At 40.0% G+C, this 16,778-nt stretch overlaps 1 protein-coding gene across 1 annotated transcript in view; it reads left to right on the top strand.

Moving 5' to 3' along the window:
* TRIM33 (tripartite motif containing 33) overlaps positions 1–16,778 on the top strand; it is a 47,581-nt gene that overhangs the window by 14,284 nt on the left and 16,519 nt on the right. The window contains exons 2-9 of the mRNA XM_066565423.1: positions 687–805; positions 2,028–2,175; positions 4,699–4,831; positions 8,412–8,528; positions 11,671–11,785; positions 12,668–12,814; positions 14,898–15,015; positions 16,372–16,619. Of these exons, the coding sequence (XP_066421520.1) occupies positions 687–805; positions 2,028–2,175; positions 4,699–4,831; positions 8,412–8,528; positions 11,671–11,785; positions 12,668–12,814; positions 14,898–15,015; positions 16,372–16,619 (1,145 nt within the window). The remainder of the gene's footprint in view (positions 1–686; positions 806–2,027; positions 2,176–4,698; positions 4,832–8,411; positions 8,529–11,670; positions 11,786–12,667; positions 12,815–14,897; positions 15,016–16,371; positions 16,620–16,778) is intronic.

Below are 16,778 nucleotides of genomic sequence, written 5' to 3'. Positions count from 1 at the left end.
TTTGTGTTTGGTGCTTCTGGGCGGGTTGAGTGTGCTGTGCCTCTGTGCTTGAGTGTGTTTGGTGTTTCTGGGCAGGTTAATTTGTGAGTTTTGCTGCCCTGAGAGCCTGTGGGGTATTGCAGTGGTGTGAGTGTCCTGACAAAGGGGAGAGAGAATGATGCATCTGACTCCATGGATATCAGAAGGCTAATGAATTAATTTATTATACTATATTATTCTAGGCTAATTAATTACTTTATTATACTATATTATTCTATACATCTAAAATTGAATCTTCCAAGCACTCAACCCTGCACACACTGCACTGAATCTCGTGGCTGTCACCCTCAGTCCTGACACACACACACACCTGGCCAAGGAAACAAAACACCATCACTATGGGTAAATTATCTCCATATTACATTCTACTTCTGCACAAACACAGGCACAGCAAATGATAAGAATTATGTTTTCTTTCTCTGATGTTCAGAGAATGTGAAACCCAGAAATATTGGGAAGAATTGTGCCTTGCTTTTCTCTGTGAAGAGAAATGTGGGACTACAGTGGGGTGCTGCGTTTGGCTGCCCTCAGAGCCTGGTTTGTGCTGTGTTTTGTGCTGTGTTTGGCTGCCCTCAGAGCCTGGTTTGTGCTGTGTTTTGTGCTGTGTTTGGCTGCCCTCAGAGCCTGGTTTGTGCTGTGTTTTGCAGTGGGGGTGATCAGGTGCCCCATCTGCCGCCAGGAGTGCCGCCAGATCGACCTGGTGGACAATTACTTTGTGAAGGACACCTCGGAGAGCCCCAGCAGCTCCGACGAGAAGTCAGAGCAGGTAAGGACTGTCCTGCCTGCCCCAGCTTCTGATTTCTGGGGCTGCCACTTCTCCTTAGGTGCCTTTTCCCCACCCCTCCTCTGCTCTCTGGGGCTGTCAGCTCTCCCCAGAACAACTCTGGTGCCTTTTCCCCACCCCTCCTCTGCCTTTTCCCCACCCCTCCTCTGCTCTCTGGGGCTGCCGGTTCTCTTTAGGACAATTCTGGTGCCTTTTCCCCCATTCCTCCTCTGATTCTGGTCCTGTCAGTTCGCCTTAGAACAACTCTGGTGCCTTTTCCCCACCCCTCCTCTGCTCTCTGGGGCTGCCAGTTCTCCTTAGGTCAATTCTGGTGCCTTTTCCCCCATCCCTCCTCTGATTCTGGTCCTGTCAGTTCGCCTTAGAACAATTCTGGTGCTTTTCCCCAACTCTTTCTGCTCTCTGGTCCTGTCAGCGCTCCCCAGAACAATTCTTGTCCCTTTTCCCCAGCCCTCCTCTGCCTTTTCCCCTCCCGTTTCTGCTCTCTGGTCCTGTCAGGTCTCCCCAAACAATTCTGGTTTCTTTTTCCCCCAACCCTTTCTGCTCTCTGGTCCTGTCAGTGCTCCCCAGGACAATTCTGGTGCCTTTTCCCCACCCCTCCTCTGCTCTCTGGGTCTGTCATTTCTCCTTAGGACAATGCTGGTGCCTTTTCCCAAACCCTTTCTGCTCCCTGGGGCTGTCAGTTCTCCGTAGAACAATTCTGGTGCCTTTTTCCCACCCCTCCTCTGCTCTCTGGTCCTGTCAGTGCTTCCAGGACAGTTTTCATGGCTGTCCCCACCCCTGCTCTGCTCTTTGGGTCTGTCAGCTCTCCTTAGAACAATTCTGGTGCCTTTTCCCCACCCTTCCTTTGCTCTTTGGGTCTGTCAGAGCACCCCAGGACGATGCTGGTGCCTTTTCCCCACCCCTCCTCTGATCTCTGGGTCTGCCATTGCACCCCAGGAAAATTTTGGTACCTTTTGCCCCCAACCCTTTCTGCTTTCTGGTCCTGTCAGCTCTCCCTAGAACAATTCTGATGCCTTTTCCCCAACCCTCCTCTGATTTCTGGTGCTGTCAGTGCTCCCCAGGACGATTCTGGTGCCTTTTCCCCTCCTCTTTCTGCTTTCTGGTCCTGTCAGCTCTCCCCAGAACAATTCTGATGCCTTTTTCCCCCAACCCTTTCTGCTCTTTGGGGCTCTCCAGGACAATTGTGGTTTCTGTTCCCCCCCAGGTGTGCACCAGCTGTGAGGACAATGCCAGTGCTGTGGGGTTCTGTGTGGAGTGTGGGGAGTGGCTGTGTAAGACCTGCATCGAGGCTCACCAGCGAGTAAAGTTTACTAAGGACCACATGATCAGGAAAAAAGAGGATGTGTCCTCAGGTGAGTGTTGGGTGTCACTTTGTCCTGCCTGCTCCAAAAGCCTTTTCTCTTTTTATGTTAAAAAAAAGGGAGGAGGATGAAGGTAACAACCAGCTCTGTGTGTTTTCCCCCCAGGATTTGGGAAAAGTGCAGTAAAAAGTTACCAGTGCAAAATTAGAAGCTGTAAAAATAGAGGAAGAGCTAAATTTATAACAGTGATACTTTGTGCAGTTTATGTCCAATGCATTTGGAAAGGATTTAGATCCATTCTTAATAATCTTGCTGGATTAGTAGAATGCTAGATTAGTAGAATGCTAGATTAGTAATTTAGTAGAATTAGATTGTTTAGTAGAACAAGTAACTAAATGGAGGGGTTGAAATCTAGAGAACAGTGGCATATTGATAATCTTATCCATTGTCCAAGGAAATTAAATTACCCATTTTGTTGTGTTTTGTTATGAGAAGCAATTATAGTTCTCCCCGTAGAAATATATATATAAGTTTATATAGTTATATAATTTATATAGTTACATAATCTATATAGTTAAATAGTTATAACTATATGTTTTATATTTTATATAGTTATAGCTATATAGTTTATCTAGTTTTATAGTTATAACTATATATTTTATATAGTTACCTTCAATATATGCTGTTACTTTGTATTGATATTGCTGAGTAAATGTAGAATTTGAATCTATTTTAGGTTTAATCTCTCAGTGAGCAAGATTTAATATGTGAAGTGTGTGTAGGGTTTGTTCAGGTGTGCAGCCTTATTAGAAATAAATTCTTGAACTGTTGTTTGATCATTTATCATTTGTAGCCTGTTGAGGTAATGTGGAAAATCATCTCAGAACAGGTCCAGGCTATCTGGATTTTATCATTTAGAGCCTGTTGAGGTAATGTGGAAAATGTTCTCCAAACAGGTCCAGGCTATCTGGATTTTAGATTAGAAAATTCTATTTGTAGATGGGTTAAAAGTTCTGATTTACAGACTTGTAGGTTCTCCACAATCTGGATGTGTCTGCAAATGATCACATTGAGGAAGAGAGATCTTGACACTTTGCTCTCTTCATTTAACTTCATTTAAAATGAATTAAAATCTCCATAATTGTTTTATTGTATCCTTTCAAAGGAACAAACACTACTTTTCTTTCTAAAATTGTTTAATAGTTAAAAAGTTTGCTGTTGAGCTTAGTTCTTTTAGACAGGGATCTTATTTCATTTGCTCTAATGAGCTTCTCTTTATGCCTTAATGAATATTTTTAATAAGAAATATTATCCATTTAAGATGCAATGTATTAAGCCTCACAGATGAGAAACCCTTAAATTCAATCAAATTATAGGGCCCAAGAAAGAATTACTGATGTTTTTACAAGGAAAGCTAAATTGTGACTTTAAATGTGATATTACAGCTCAGCTTTCCCTTTGATACCTGCTGGGAAGGGGCTGAAAAGTGACTGTTCCAAAACCAGAAAGTTTATAAAGTTTATAAAATAAGCTATTCTTAAACTAACTATAGTTAGTTAAACTAACTAAATATTTTTAATGTTTAAACTAAATTTTTAAAATATTTAACATATAAAAATATAATTTAAAAAAGAAAATATTTTATATTCTAATATAAAACATAAAAAATATTTTATATTTAAATATAAAGTTTATAAAATAAAGTTTATAAAATAAACTTTCCATCAGAAATTTTATTTCTTCTGATTGTGGGGAAGGGCTGGTCATTGGTTTTTTTCCTTCTTAGACTCAAAGATGTGCCCTGGAGACTTTAAATTTCTCCCAGTGAGTGGCAGCTGTAGCTTCATCAGCTCTTTCTTTACAATAACTTGCCTGATATAACCAGCTTCAGAAACACTGGAGAGTGAGGGAAGTTAACTTAAACCCTACCTGCTGTACCTTCCAAAGGCTGCTTTCCTCTTTGCTAAGCTCCAAATATCTTCAGAACCCTGTAGAGGAATTTTTTAGTAAACCCAGAGCTGTTTTGCCATTATTTGTTGTTTGAGGGTTTAAGTAACTTTTAAGACAGGCAACATTTGCTTTGCAGCTCCCACTTCAGTTGTGTTTGGCTAAATGAGGTGTTTGAAGGGATGAGCTGGAAAATCCATGAGGTAAAAAGGGTTTTAAAAAAAAAGTTTGAAAGATTTGAGCCACCCTTCAGTGTGTCAGAGGTGAAATTATATGGAATTAAATCTTTATAAACACACGTACACCGTGCTGGTGTTTGTGTGCAGCTTACAGGGTGCTCGTGAGAAAAGATGAATAAATGAATAAAGCAAAATGAATGAATAAAGTGAAAACAGCTCTTAACCACTGGCACTGTAAATCCCAGAGCCATGAAGGTTGGGAAAGAGCTCTGAGATCATCAAATCCAACCCCTGACCTGGTGTTCTCACAGTAACCTCAGCCTGAGAGCACATCTGGAGGTGCCTTTGCAAGTTCTTGGTTGTTACTGGAAGTTACTGAGGTTGTTTTGCTCTTCAGATTGTCTCAATTTTATTTTAAAATGCACAAATGGTTTATTTTTAAAAACAGAGGCCGTGGGAGCATCTGGTCAACGTCCTGTTTTCTGCCCTGTCCACAAACAAGAGCAGTTAAAACTTTTCTGTGAAACCTGTGACAGGCTGACCTGCAGAGACTGCCAGTTACTGGAGCACAAAGAACACAGGTACAAATGTACAAATATCCTAAATATTTCTTAACTCCTGTGCTGTGCTGTCTCAGAGGATGAAGTGGCATTGATGGGAGCTGCTTGTGTTAAAAATTCTGCTGCATTTACTCCTGGTTGGACCGAAACCATCCCTTGCAGAGGAGAATTGTGGTATTTTTTGGGAGGAATGATGACTCTGACTCTGTGTTCTTAAAAGGCTAATTTATTATTTTATGATCTATAATATATTAAAGAATACTTTAATAAACTATACTAAAGAATACAGAAAGGTTACAGACAGAAGGCTAAAAGATAATAATGAAAAACTTGTGACTCCTTCCAGTCTTGACACAGCTTGGCACTCATTGGTCATCAAGTTAAAACAATTCACATGAAACCAATGAAAAAAATCACATTAAGTTAAAACAATTCACATGAAACCAATGAAACAATCACATCAAGTTAAAACAATTCACATGAAACCAATGAAACAATCACATCAAGTTAAAACAATTCACATGAAACCAATGAAACAAAATTGTTGGTGAACAATGTCCAAACCACCTTCCAAAGCAGCAAAACACAGGAGAAGCAAATGAGATAATTATTGTTTTCCTTTTTCTCTGAGGCTTCTCAGCTTCCCAGGAGAAAATCCTGGGTGAAGAGATTTTTCAAAAAATGTGATATAACAGAGAACCTGTGTGGAGTGATGGAAACTTGGTCAGTTGGTTGAGCTTTGTCAAGTCCCCTGAGATGAGATTTAAACCAAGATGGGCTGAGGAGCTTTGCTGTGATTCAGGTGTTCATTTGCCTGGCAGTTCCCAGTGCTATCACTGTGGTCAGGATTTGATTGGAAATTCCTGCAGCCCTGAACACCTGGTGCTGTAAAAGAAGCAAAAGTGATAGAGTGAGTCATGGCTGAGGTAATGAATTTTCTGAAAGGGCATTTTTTGGTTGTGTAACAGTCTTTAGGGGAATTTTGTAAAGGAAAGTCTAAATTTTGCCTTTTATATTGATATATTCTTCTTGTGCAGAGGGGAAAATGGTTTGGGTTTAGTTGGTTAAAAATTGCCTCATTCCAGGTAAAAGGAAATGCTGGGTTTGCCTCTGCTAGAAAAGAAGTTGGAATCCCTTAAAACACATTCCAGCTTCCTGCTCTTTAGCAGCTCTGTCATGAAGTTGTTTGAATGTCTGAACAAATATTTTGCAGTGTTATAACAGAGAATCTGGGGATAATACATATTTATCAACCACTGCACCACTGCTTTTCCTTAACTCTTCTCTCTAAAGGTGTACTACTGAACTTAGGATTCTGTTTTTCTTCTTTTTATGTTTTGTTTTTAGAAAAACTACTCTGTTTTTCTCAGAATAGTGATTATTCTTAGACTGCTACAGCAGCCTGTGGAAAACTTTTACTTTGAAATTATTATTATTATTATTATTATTATTATTATTATTATTATTATTATTATTATTATTATTATTATTATTGTTGTTATTTATATATATATATTTTTTTTCTTTTAACACCCTCAAATACTCCTGCTCTGTTCTTTCATAGGCTTGATCACAAATATCCTGGGTGACTCCTTGTCACAAAGGGTGCTCTCCTGGGATATATTCACTAACTTGGTCCAGTTGCTTCCTTTGCATCTGTTCTGTGCATGTTGCTGATGGATTAACAGATGGATTTTGTCCTACTTCCCTGTGCTCTTCCAGAAGGAGAATTTGTCATTATTAATGTGCTTTTTTTTTTGCAGAATATTCTTTCCATGTGGTTCTGAGTGCAGGTGTGAATTACAGATGATTAAGGCACTGCTTTGTTTGCCTGAAGTACAGCTGAGATTTTGTGCAGAGTCATGCCAAGTGGAAAATGAATTTATTTGAATCCCCTGTTTTCTTCTTACCTGAAATCCTAATAATTTACCCCAAAGGAGGGTGAATCACCAGTTCTGCATCCCCGTGGTCCCATGTTCAGAGTCTCAATTTTAGAATTCCAGAGTGGTTTGGGGTTGGAAGGGACCTTAAAGATGGTCCAGTTCCACCCTTGTCAGGGCAGGGATTGCTGGGGATTCTGGAGAAACCTGACAATTCTTGAGCTGCCTGATGCTGTGGGATTCTTCTAATTTGGGTTGTTTCCAGTCCACACACTTGGGAAGTTGGAAGTGCAATACTAAAAAAATAAAAGGATTTTGGCTGTAGCAAGAGCCACAGTGAAATTTTAGCAGTACAAGCTGCATGTAGATTTTTCACTTCTCCTTAAGTGGAAATATAATTTTGAACTTAATGAAAATAATTTCAGAAAATCAGCTTCCAAACATTTCAAGTTTTGCTGTCTTTGGCCTTTAGGAGTGCTACTTTTTTGTATTACAGTATCTAAAATCTTGTGCTGCTGTCTGTCTGCAAGAACTTTCAAGTGTCCTTAGAAAAAGCAAAATTCCAGCCCTGAGAATGAAGAATCTCAACTCTTGGAGCTCAGATATTTGTCTGTTGCTGGTACAATCTGAATTAACAGGAGTAGAGTTGGTTTTGTTGTGAATGATGTTCTTTGTCTGAGTCCCTGTTATCGTGGTTGTGAGTAATTCAAATTAAAGAACTGTCTTGCTGTCAGTTTGATGATAATCCAGTCTTTTCCTTTGGATTGTAATGTTCTACACTGTGACAGAAGACAACACTAATTTCTTCTTCATTTTCTTTGGAAGATGCTGTAAATTGTTCCTAATGCACCTTAGAGAATGCTTCATTAATTGCAGCAATTTTCTGCCAATTTGAATATTGGGAAAACATTGCCAAGGTGTTCTGGGACATTAAGTTTCCCCTATTGTTAACAAATTACATTTCAGAAGCAGGAAGTTTATTTATTGCCAAGACAAGACTTAGCAAGTTGGCTGTTAGGAATCCTGGATTTTGAGCAGTTGATCAGAAATTCATGGAGCTGCTTTCATTTTAATTCCCCTTGGCCATTTTCTGTAAAAGCATTTTGCTTCTGTGGCATTCTTAATTGCAATATTTTAGGAAAAGGCACCTAATCCTGTTATTTTTCCCTCAGTGTTGGTACTTACCCTCTTTTCAGATGAAGTAATGGAAAGTACCTTTGATAGCAGCTGTTCAGTTAAAGAGCTGGAAGGGAATATTCCTCACCTGGAAGCAGCAGAGGTGGAAAAAACTTGAATTTTTTTACTAGGGAAATTTTCTTCAGATTAAACTAACACAGTCAAACATGAGCAGTACCATCTCAGCTGAAAAACTGGGGAGTTTGGGATAATTTAGGGGGTTGGTTTTAGTACCCTTTAATTGTGTTTAAGCTATTTTCCTCACCTAATTCTGAGGTGCTGCATCCCTGTGTGGTTGGAATTGATCATTTCCCACAGAGCTTCAGTCTCCTGGCCAGCACCAAAGGACTTTCTCAGCACTTGAACATTTTGCACACTGATCAGAGTATGCAGAGTCTGATTTTCTCAGTGTTTTCTTTCTCAGTGTTTTTTCTCAGTGGGTTTTTTTTTTTTCAGTCATATTTTTTCCAAATTTCATGGCTTTGCAGCTGAATTGCAGCCCACTGTCCCTTGGTAACCAGTGTCTTCTCTTGCCTGTTGAAAAGGTACCAGTTCCTGGAAGAAGCTTTTCAGAACCAGAAGGGTGCAATTGAGAACCTCTTGGCCAAACTTCTTGAGAAGAAGAATTACGTAAATTTTGCAGCTGCCCAAGTTCAAAATAGGTGAGTTCCCCAAAATGATCAGCTCTTCCATTGCCTTTTTCATGAGCCACAGGAAGATGAATGGTGGCGCTAGAATAAAACAATGGAGTTAATTCTGTATCTGAATTACTTTTCCTAATGTTTATTTGACCCTACAAGATTCTGCATCTCTTGGGAGTTCTTACAAGAAATAAATGTTAAAGGTTATGTTTTTTGTGACAATTTTGAATAGAACCAAAGGTGTGACACATTCATGACACTTTGGGGATGGGGGAGAAAAAAATGAATAAAAAAGGCATGAAAACCCCATTGTATAATTTCTTTTAGGTTAGCTTTAGGTGACAGAACCGTTGAAATATTAAAATATTTTTATGTTTCATAGTAAGACTTCTGATAACTGTGTAACAAATTGAAATCTTAAAATATTTTAAATATTCAATATTTTATATATATCTTAATATTAAATATTCAAATATTTTTATGTTTTATAGTAAGGCCTCTGATAACTGTGTAACTAAAGCTGAAATCTTAAAATATTTTTTAATATTCAACTGTGACAGTTGAAATATCAAAATATTTTTATGTTTCATAGTAAGGCCTCTGATAAGTGTGTAACAAATTGAAATCTTAAAATATTTTAAATATATCTTAATATTAAATATTCAAATATTTTTATGTTTTATAGTAAGGCCTCTGATAACTGTGTAACAAGCTGAAATCTTAAAATATTTTTTAATATTCAACTGTGACAGTTGAAATATCAAAATATTTTTATGTTTCATAGTAAGGCCTCTGATAAGTGTGTAACAAATTGAAATCTTAAAATATTTTAAATATATCTTAATATTAAATATTCAAATATTTTTATGTTTTATAGTAAGGCCTCTGATAACTGTGTAACAAGCTGAAATCTTAAAATATTTTTTAATATTCAACTGTGACAGTTGAAATATCAAAATATTTTTGTTTCATAGTAAGACCTCTGATAACTGTGTAACTAAAGTTGAAATCTTCAAATAATTTTTAATATTCAATTGTGACGGTTGAAATATCAAAATATTTTTATGTTTCATAGTAAGACTTCTGATAAGTGTGTAACAAGTTGAAATCTTCAAATATTCTTTAATATCCAAGTGTAACAGTTGAAATATCAAAGTATTTTTATGTTTCATATGAAGGCCTCTGATAGCTGTATAACAAGTTGAAATATTAAAATATTCTTTAATATCCAAGTGTAACAGTTGAAATATTAAAATATTTTTAATATTTCATAGTAAGACCTCTGATAACTGTGTAACAAGCTGAAATCTTAAAATATTGTTTAATATTCAACTGTGACAGTTGAAATATCAATATTTTCATGTTTCATATGAAGGCCTCTGAAAACTATGTAACAAAAACTTCGTGTGAATTTGAATAGGAAATTGTGGTTGGTTGTGGGGTTTTGATTGGGGTTTTTTTAGGTAGCTTCACTTAAGATTTCCAGGGTTGGCTGAAATTCAGCCTCACTTTAAACCCCAGATCAGAGGCACAGGGGGCACGTGGGCCCTGCTGGCCCTGGGCTGCTGCAGCTCAGGGAATTCCACCCCAGGTCTCTGTGGTTTGCTGAGCCCTCTGCAGCTCTGAGGTCATTTGCAAAGTGACACATCAGCTGGGGGTGGAAAGTACGAGGGCAGCAGGAGGATGTGCACCAAGATAGAAAGAGAAGAGTTCTGATGTAAATTTTTAACTCCTTGTGGTGCCATCTATGTTTAAAAATAAAAAGCAGTGTAAGGGAGGAACATAGAGCATGACCAAGGCAAATGTGGGAAGAGGGAAGCGATGAAAATTGGTGTTTTTATGTGCTGATTTTCCATGGAAGTCTTTGAAAGGTCCCAAAACACAACACCCACTGGGAAGCATGGAAATGTTACACATTGAAGAGACAGTCACATGGGCAATAATTAAACTGGGAGCGCAGGAAATGTCAGAAAACATTCTCTGATAGGAATTCCAGGCCAGGAATGGGTGATGGAATTAACACATTGTAATGGTGGGGGTTTTTTTGCCCAAGAGTTTCTGGCTTCAGTGAATTTCTGCAGCTGGGATTGTGTCAAGATCTCAATTTTCTGCTGAGCCAAGTGGTTGGTGCAGGTGAGACGATTCATTCCACTGCTTTGCTGGTGTGTAGGACACAAAATCCATCAACCTAAAATCTTCAGGGAATAGGAAAAATGAAGGTATTACAGTGTTGTTGTCAGTGTTGGCACAAAATCACCATCATCTGTGGTGGTAGAGCATGGAAGTGGTGAAGGAACAGCTCTGCTGGAATAATTGTTGGGTGCCAAAGCCAAGGGTGGATGCCATGGCGTTAATGAAGGGTTGGTTGGGTGTTTTTTGGAGACCAGGTGGTGATGAAACACCACCTGTGTCCCAGGTGCCTTAAAGGGCTCTGGCTCCAGCAGTGCTCATCAGCACTGAGTGCTGGTCCTGTGGCTGAGTGACATCAGATCCTTGAGCTGGCAGCAAAACAAACTCTTCAAAAAAGGACAATTGAAGTCTTCACATTGGCTCATGGCAAAGAATTCTGTTGCAATGTGATCTTGTAAGATTAAGGCAGTGTAGGATCAAATAAATCCAGAATTTCCATGAGTTTAAGAAATGCTGTATTTCAAATCCTATGGCCAGAGCTCAAGATGATTTTCTTTAGTCTAAAGAAGCTGTAAATGCACTAAAACTGAGGGAAAATGGCAGTGATGAAGAGGTATAAAAATCTGGCAGCCAGTAGTATTAAAGCACAAGAGAATAATCTAAACTAATATCAGGCACATCATTAGTGAAATGTTTATCTCTTTATTAATTACAGGTCTGCAGTAATTTTTTTTTGTTACAAGGGAGGGATTAATTTGAAATTCAGGATTGATTTCTGGTTAATATAAATTATCTTAAAAGTTTAAAGCATCAGATATAAATTTTTCATAGTGACACAATTTGGATATAAAGTTATAAATGTCCATACAGACACATGTGCTTGTGGCTGGTTTTTTCTCTAAATTTCTCTCTATAAAGTGTGTAAACTACAAGGACTTTCATATTATTTGAAGTAAAACAAGTTGTAAATTTGTATTTGGCAGTCAGGTGTAAAGTGACTGACAATCCATTGCTCTTTTTTGTTGTTTTTTAGGATAAAAGAAGTAAATGAAACCAACAAACGAGTAGAACAGGAAATCAAAGTGGCTATATTCACCCTCATCAATGAAATCAATAAAAAGGGAAAATCTCTCCTACAGCACCTCGAGGTACACTTGAAATAAAAAGCAATGGTGGTGTTGAGTTTCCAGTCCCCTATTGAGGGGAAATATTTGCAAATGGTTGGTTTGGTGTGACTGCAGGTGTTGCAGCACTGAAACTGCCTCTGAGGGATGCGCTGGAATTAAATTTCTTATTTCTCCTCTCATCAGAGCTCCTTCAGTTTTGTGTCTCTAGCTCATATTCAAAATTGGGCTCATTGTACAGGAGTGGCTGAAAATCCACTTTTCATGTTCTGTTTGACATATTTCTGTATTATAACATAATGCTAAGGTGTGTATGATTTAATAATTCCCTCAAATAGCTTTTTAATGTTCATGTAAGAACAGTCAGAGCGGTATTTGTACATGAAGATGTAATGCTGGTATTTAAAGTTGTATAATACAACTTTAGAGACCGTGAGTTCAAGCATCCTTTCCAGATGGCATGTTTGGAATAATTGCACTCTGATTTTATTAAAATCCATGAAAATTTAACTTTTTATTACCTGTTTTATCTGAATAGAGAAAATCCCTTGTAAGAAGCTGGTTCAGTGCATATGGCCAGCCTGCCATGAAAAATTTAAGATCAGATGAATCACAATAGATTTTTCCTGGTTAAGGAACATTAATTTGGCAAAGAAATCCAATGTTCCTGGAAGAATAGCGTAACTTGATCATTAGTAAAATAAATAATTCAAAATTACATGAACTTTGGCTTTTCTTACTTACTTAGCATTTATTAAAATTCCCTTGGGACATTTCCCTTTTGATCCAAAACCTGCCAGCAGTCTGCATTTTCCTCCTACATCTGAGTGCCCCGTTGTACTAAATTACTTTCCAATTTCCAATTGACAGTTAATTTACTGCAATGAAGCCTCTGTTTCTTTGCAGAACGTCACCAAGGAGAGGCAGATGAAGTTGCTCCAGCAGCAGAACGACATCACTGGGCTGTCCCGCCAAGTGAAGCACGTGATGAACTTCACTAACTGGGCCATTGCCAGTGGCAGCAGCACTGCCCTGCTCTACAGCAAACGCCTGGTGAGGGCACCTGGGGCTGCCAGGGGCTCCTGGCAGCAGCAAGCACTGATCAGGTGTGGGGGTACCAGCTCTGGGTTTCTCTGGGTCGGGATTGAAGGCACTTGGGATGATAGTTCATGTTCAGGCTCAGGTGTTCATTATTTCTTATCAGTAAAACAGTCTCACTACTGAGAGTGGGGCAGCTTTTCATTAGAAGGCACAAAATGGCCAACAATCTCTTCTTACAAGACTAAACCATCCAATTAAGAACTGACACCTAGATTATTTTCCCTTTTAACCCAATAACTGATCCCACAGAGCCCCCAATGGGGACTTTTCTGCCCAATTACAAAATGTCACCCAAACCCATGAGGAAGAAGGAAGAAGAAGAAACCCAGGAGGACACCCTGTGCCTTCCATCTTGCTTCCATCCACAACATACTAAAAATTCCACAACCTCAATTTCCCACCTAAATGATACACCTACACTACTCTTGATAATCTATTTCACACTTAGTGGATTCCAGTCTATCTTGAAGTCTGGGAAACTTTCTCCATGGATGAGGGTCAAAGTCAGAGTTCCCCTGGGGGTCAGGGCACCCCAGAGCAGACAGAGAAATATTCCCTGTGTGCCCTGGATTTCCACAGTCAGGGAATAATTAGCATTGACTCCATGATTACAGAAGGCTGATCAATCACTTTATTGTACTGTATTATACTGTACTTCTCAAGAAGCTCATCCCCTTCCAGACAGTCCAGTACAGCTTTTACTTAATTGGTCAATCAATCCAAACACCATCCAGTGTCCAATTAAGAAATTTGGTAAACAGATCTCCTTGACATGTTCCACATGTGCACAACAACAGGTGCAGCAAGTGGAGATAAGAATTGTTTCTCATTCTTTTCTCTGAGCTTTCTCACACCTTCCCAGGAAATCCTGGGAGAGGGTTATGTCTGTCTCTGTTTAGAGGATATGTGATTACCACAGGGATCATCCAGTGCAGCCCCTGTCCTGCCAGACAGCCCAAAATCCCACCCTGGGCATCCCTGGAGTGTTGTCCAAATGCTCCTGGAGCTCTGGCAGCTTTGGGGCAGTGCCCAGCACCCTCTGAGGGAGGAACCTTTCCCTAAAATCCAACCTAAACTCCCCTGGCACAGCTCTGGCCCTTCCCTCAGGTCCTGTCCCTGCTCACAAGATCCCTTTGAGGAAGAAGCTGCAGCCCCCAGTGAGGCTCCCAAAACACAGCACCATTGTGAAGCAGAGAAGTTTTACACACTTGAAGAGACAGTCACATGGGTAATAATTAAACTGAGGGCTCAAGAAATGTCACAAAGCATTCTCTGATAGGAATCCAAGTCAGGAATTCCTCAGGTTCCTCTTCTCCAGCAGAACAAAGTGCCCTCAGCCACTCCTTGTGTGACTGCACAGACCTGGCTGTGCAGTTCTGTCCCAGTCCCTGTGTCCAGAGAGGGCAGAAATTCCAATATACCCAGAGTGAGATAAAACACAAAGTCAGGTGCTGCTAACCAACAGGATAATTCACTTTTATTGACACGAATACACCCAGTTCTGCACCTGCAAGCCCAGGGGTGTGCTCACCATCACTCTGCCAGTCTGGGAATGTGTCCTGAGCCACAAACACAGAGGGGCAGGGAAATCAAATATATCCAGAGTGACATTAAGACACAAATGAGGTCAAATGTTGGTAATCCAAAGGATACACCCAGTTCTGCCATGTGGGTCCATCATGGCACCCTATCTTCAGATCTTACAGCAGAACCAAGCAATTGTGCAACAATTCACTCTTTACCAGAAGGGTTTAGGGAGTGTTAGTGTGGAGGGAATGGGGTCAGCTCTTTGAAGGCACCTCAGTGTTTCCCTGGACTCATTTCAATAATGTTGTGGTGTAACAGTGCTGCTCTCCTCTTCTTTCTCAGAGTAAAGAAATGGTACAGTGTGGGATTTTCCTGCCAGATTGAGAATTTCCCAGGCTATGAACCAAACTTGCTGCTGCCAGTCCTTGCTGGTGTTCCATGGCCTAAACACACGCTTGTTTCTCATTCTTGTTTCTCTGGCAGCAGCAGTGTTTTTGTTTTCTCTCAGATAACCTTCCAGCTGAGGCACATCCTGAAGGCTCGCTGCGACCCCGTCCCCGCTGCCAACGGCGCCATCCGCTTCCACTGTGACCCCACCTTCTGGGCCAAGAACGTGGTCAACCTGGGTGAGAATCCCCTGCTTGTTTAATCTGGGCTACTGGGAAAACTCTCTTGAATTGGGGCTGTTCCTCCAATAATAGTGAGTGCAGTGTCTCTTAATGCAGGAGACAAAAACTCTTGTTGACCATAAACTCTCATAACCCATCCAGCCCTGATTATTCTCCTTATCTGCTCTGTTCTTTCTGTTAGCAAAGCTTTCTCTGAGTGGATATTGTTTTCCAGGATACAATGGATATTCCCAATGCAATGGATATGGTATTAAGACTGGTTCTAGGAATGGCCCTAATCACAGAATCACAGAGTGGTTTGGGTTGAAAAGGACCTTAAAAGTCATCTCATTGCACCCCCTGCCATGGGCAGGGACACCTTCCACTGTCCCAGGCTGCTCCAAGCCCTGTCCAGCCTGGCCTTGGACACTTCCAGGGATCCAGGCACAGCCACAGCTTCTCTGGTTTGGACACTGGTCCTGTGCCATTGCCTTAGAGTTTGCAAAGTGTAGGTTTGGAATGAGGGAAGAGGGCAGAGCACAGTGAGACAGAGATACCTGTTAGCACCTGCTTGTGAACTTCTCTGTTGGATGAAAAATCCGTGGAAAATCGGATCAAAATACCAGTTTTTGTGTGTACTCACTCCTTGCTCTGTGTCCACCATCAAGGCTGGGATGTTCCTGTCTTCAGTCAAGAGTATTTATTCTCTAGGGCAGAATGGAAACTGCCCACCTTAATAAAAAGGGACATGAAGATTCTACTGAGTGCACATTCACAAATTGATTTAAAAAATCAATTTTGCCTTTCCATATAAAAATAGGGCAGGAGTTACCTGGAGAGGCAGCATGGTCCATGACACTGGAGCCAGACAGGACTTGCTTGTAGCAGTGTTTGGTGTTGTGTTTGTAGAACCTGTTTGAAGTCATTTAGGGGTGGGACACTCAAATATCTCTTCCCAGGCTTTGCTTCTTTAGACATAGAAACTTTATGCTCAAAATGATTGTTTTCTGTTTTATTTCTCATCTTGTCCATTTCTTGTGAAAGCAGAGAAATAATTTCTGTCTGTTGTGGCCTTTAGGCTGTGCAGTTCCAGTTCTTTCACTCTTCCCTCACAGATCATATTTTTAATTTTGCTGTTAGTTCTTGTAGTCTGAGTTCCCTTTTTGCTTTTATCGTGTCTGGTTACTGAAGACACAAAGAGCTTAAATTTTAATTTTTTTAAATTATATTTAAATTTTAAATTTAAATTTTTTAAGCTTTCAAGCTTAAATTGCTCTGAGAAAACTGCATTAGAAACATCTGAATATTCCACATATGTCAACCTTTGGGGAATGATGACATCTCACTGTTGATTGCTTCTTTGGCTTTTTCTAGGTAACCTGGTCATTGAGAATAAACCAACCCCTAGTTACACTCCCAATGTCGTGGTTGGGCAAACTCCTCCAGGAACAAACCACGTCAACAAAGCTCCAGGACAAATCAATCTGGCCCAGCTTCGGCTGCAGCACATGCAGCAGCAGGTGTATGCCCAAAAACACCAGCAGCTGCAGCAGATGAGGATGGCCCAGCCATCCTCTGCCTCTGTGCCCAGGCAGAGCAGCCCCCAAGTCCTGCAGCAGCAGGTGAGTCCTTTATGTGCTTTTATTTCACCATAACGCTGAGATTTAAAATTGCCCTGTCGGATCTAAACTTACAAAGCAATTTATAAATTAAAATCTTTGGAGATTTGAGATACTTTAATGTGACAGCTCTTGGCTTTGCTTGATGTTCTGTTACTACTG

Source organism: Molothrus aeneus, chromosome 24 (assembly GCF_037042795.1).
Source record: "Molothrus aeneus isolate 106 chromosome 24, BPBGC_Maene_1.0, whole genome shotgun sequence".
NCBI lineage: Eukaryota > Metazoa > Chordata > Aves > Passeriformes > Icteridae > Molothrus > Molothrus aeneus.
This window is presented reverse-complemented; position numbering and strand designations above follow the sequence as displayed.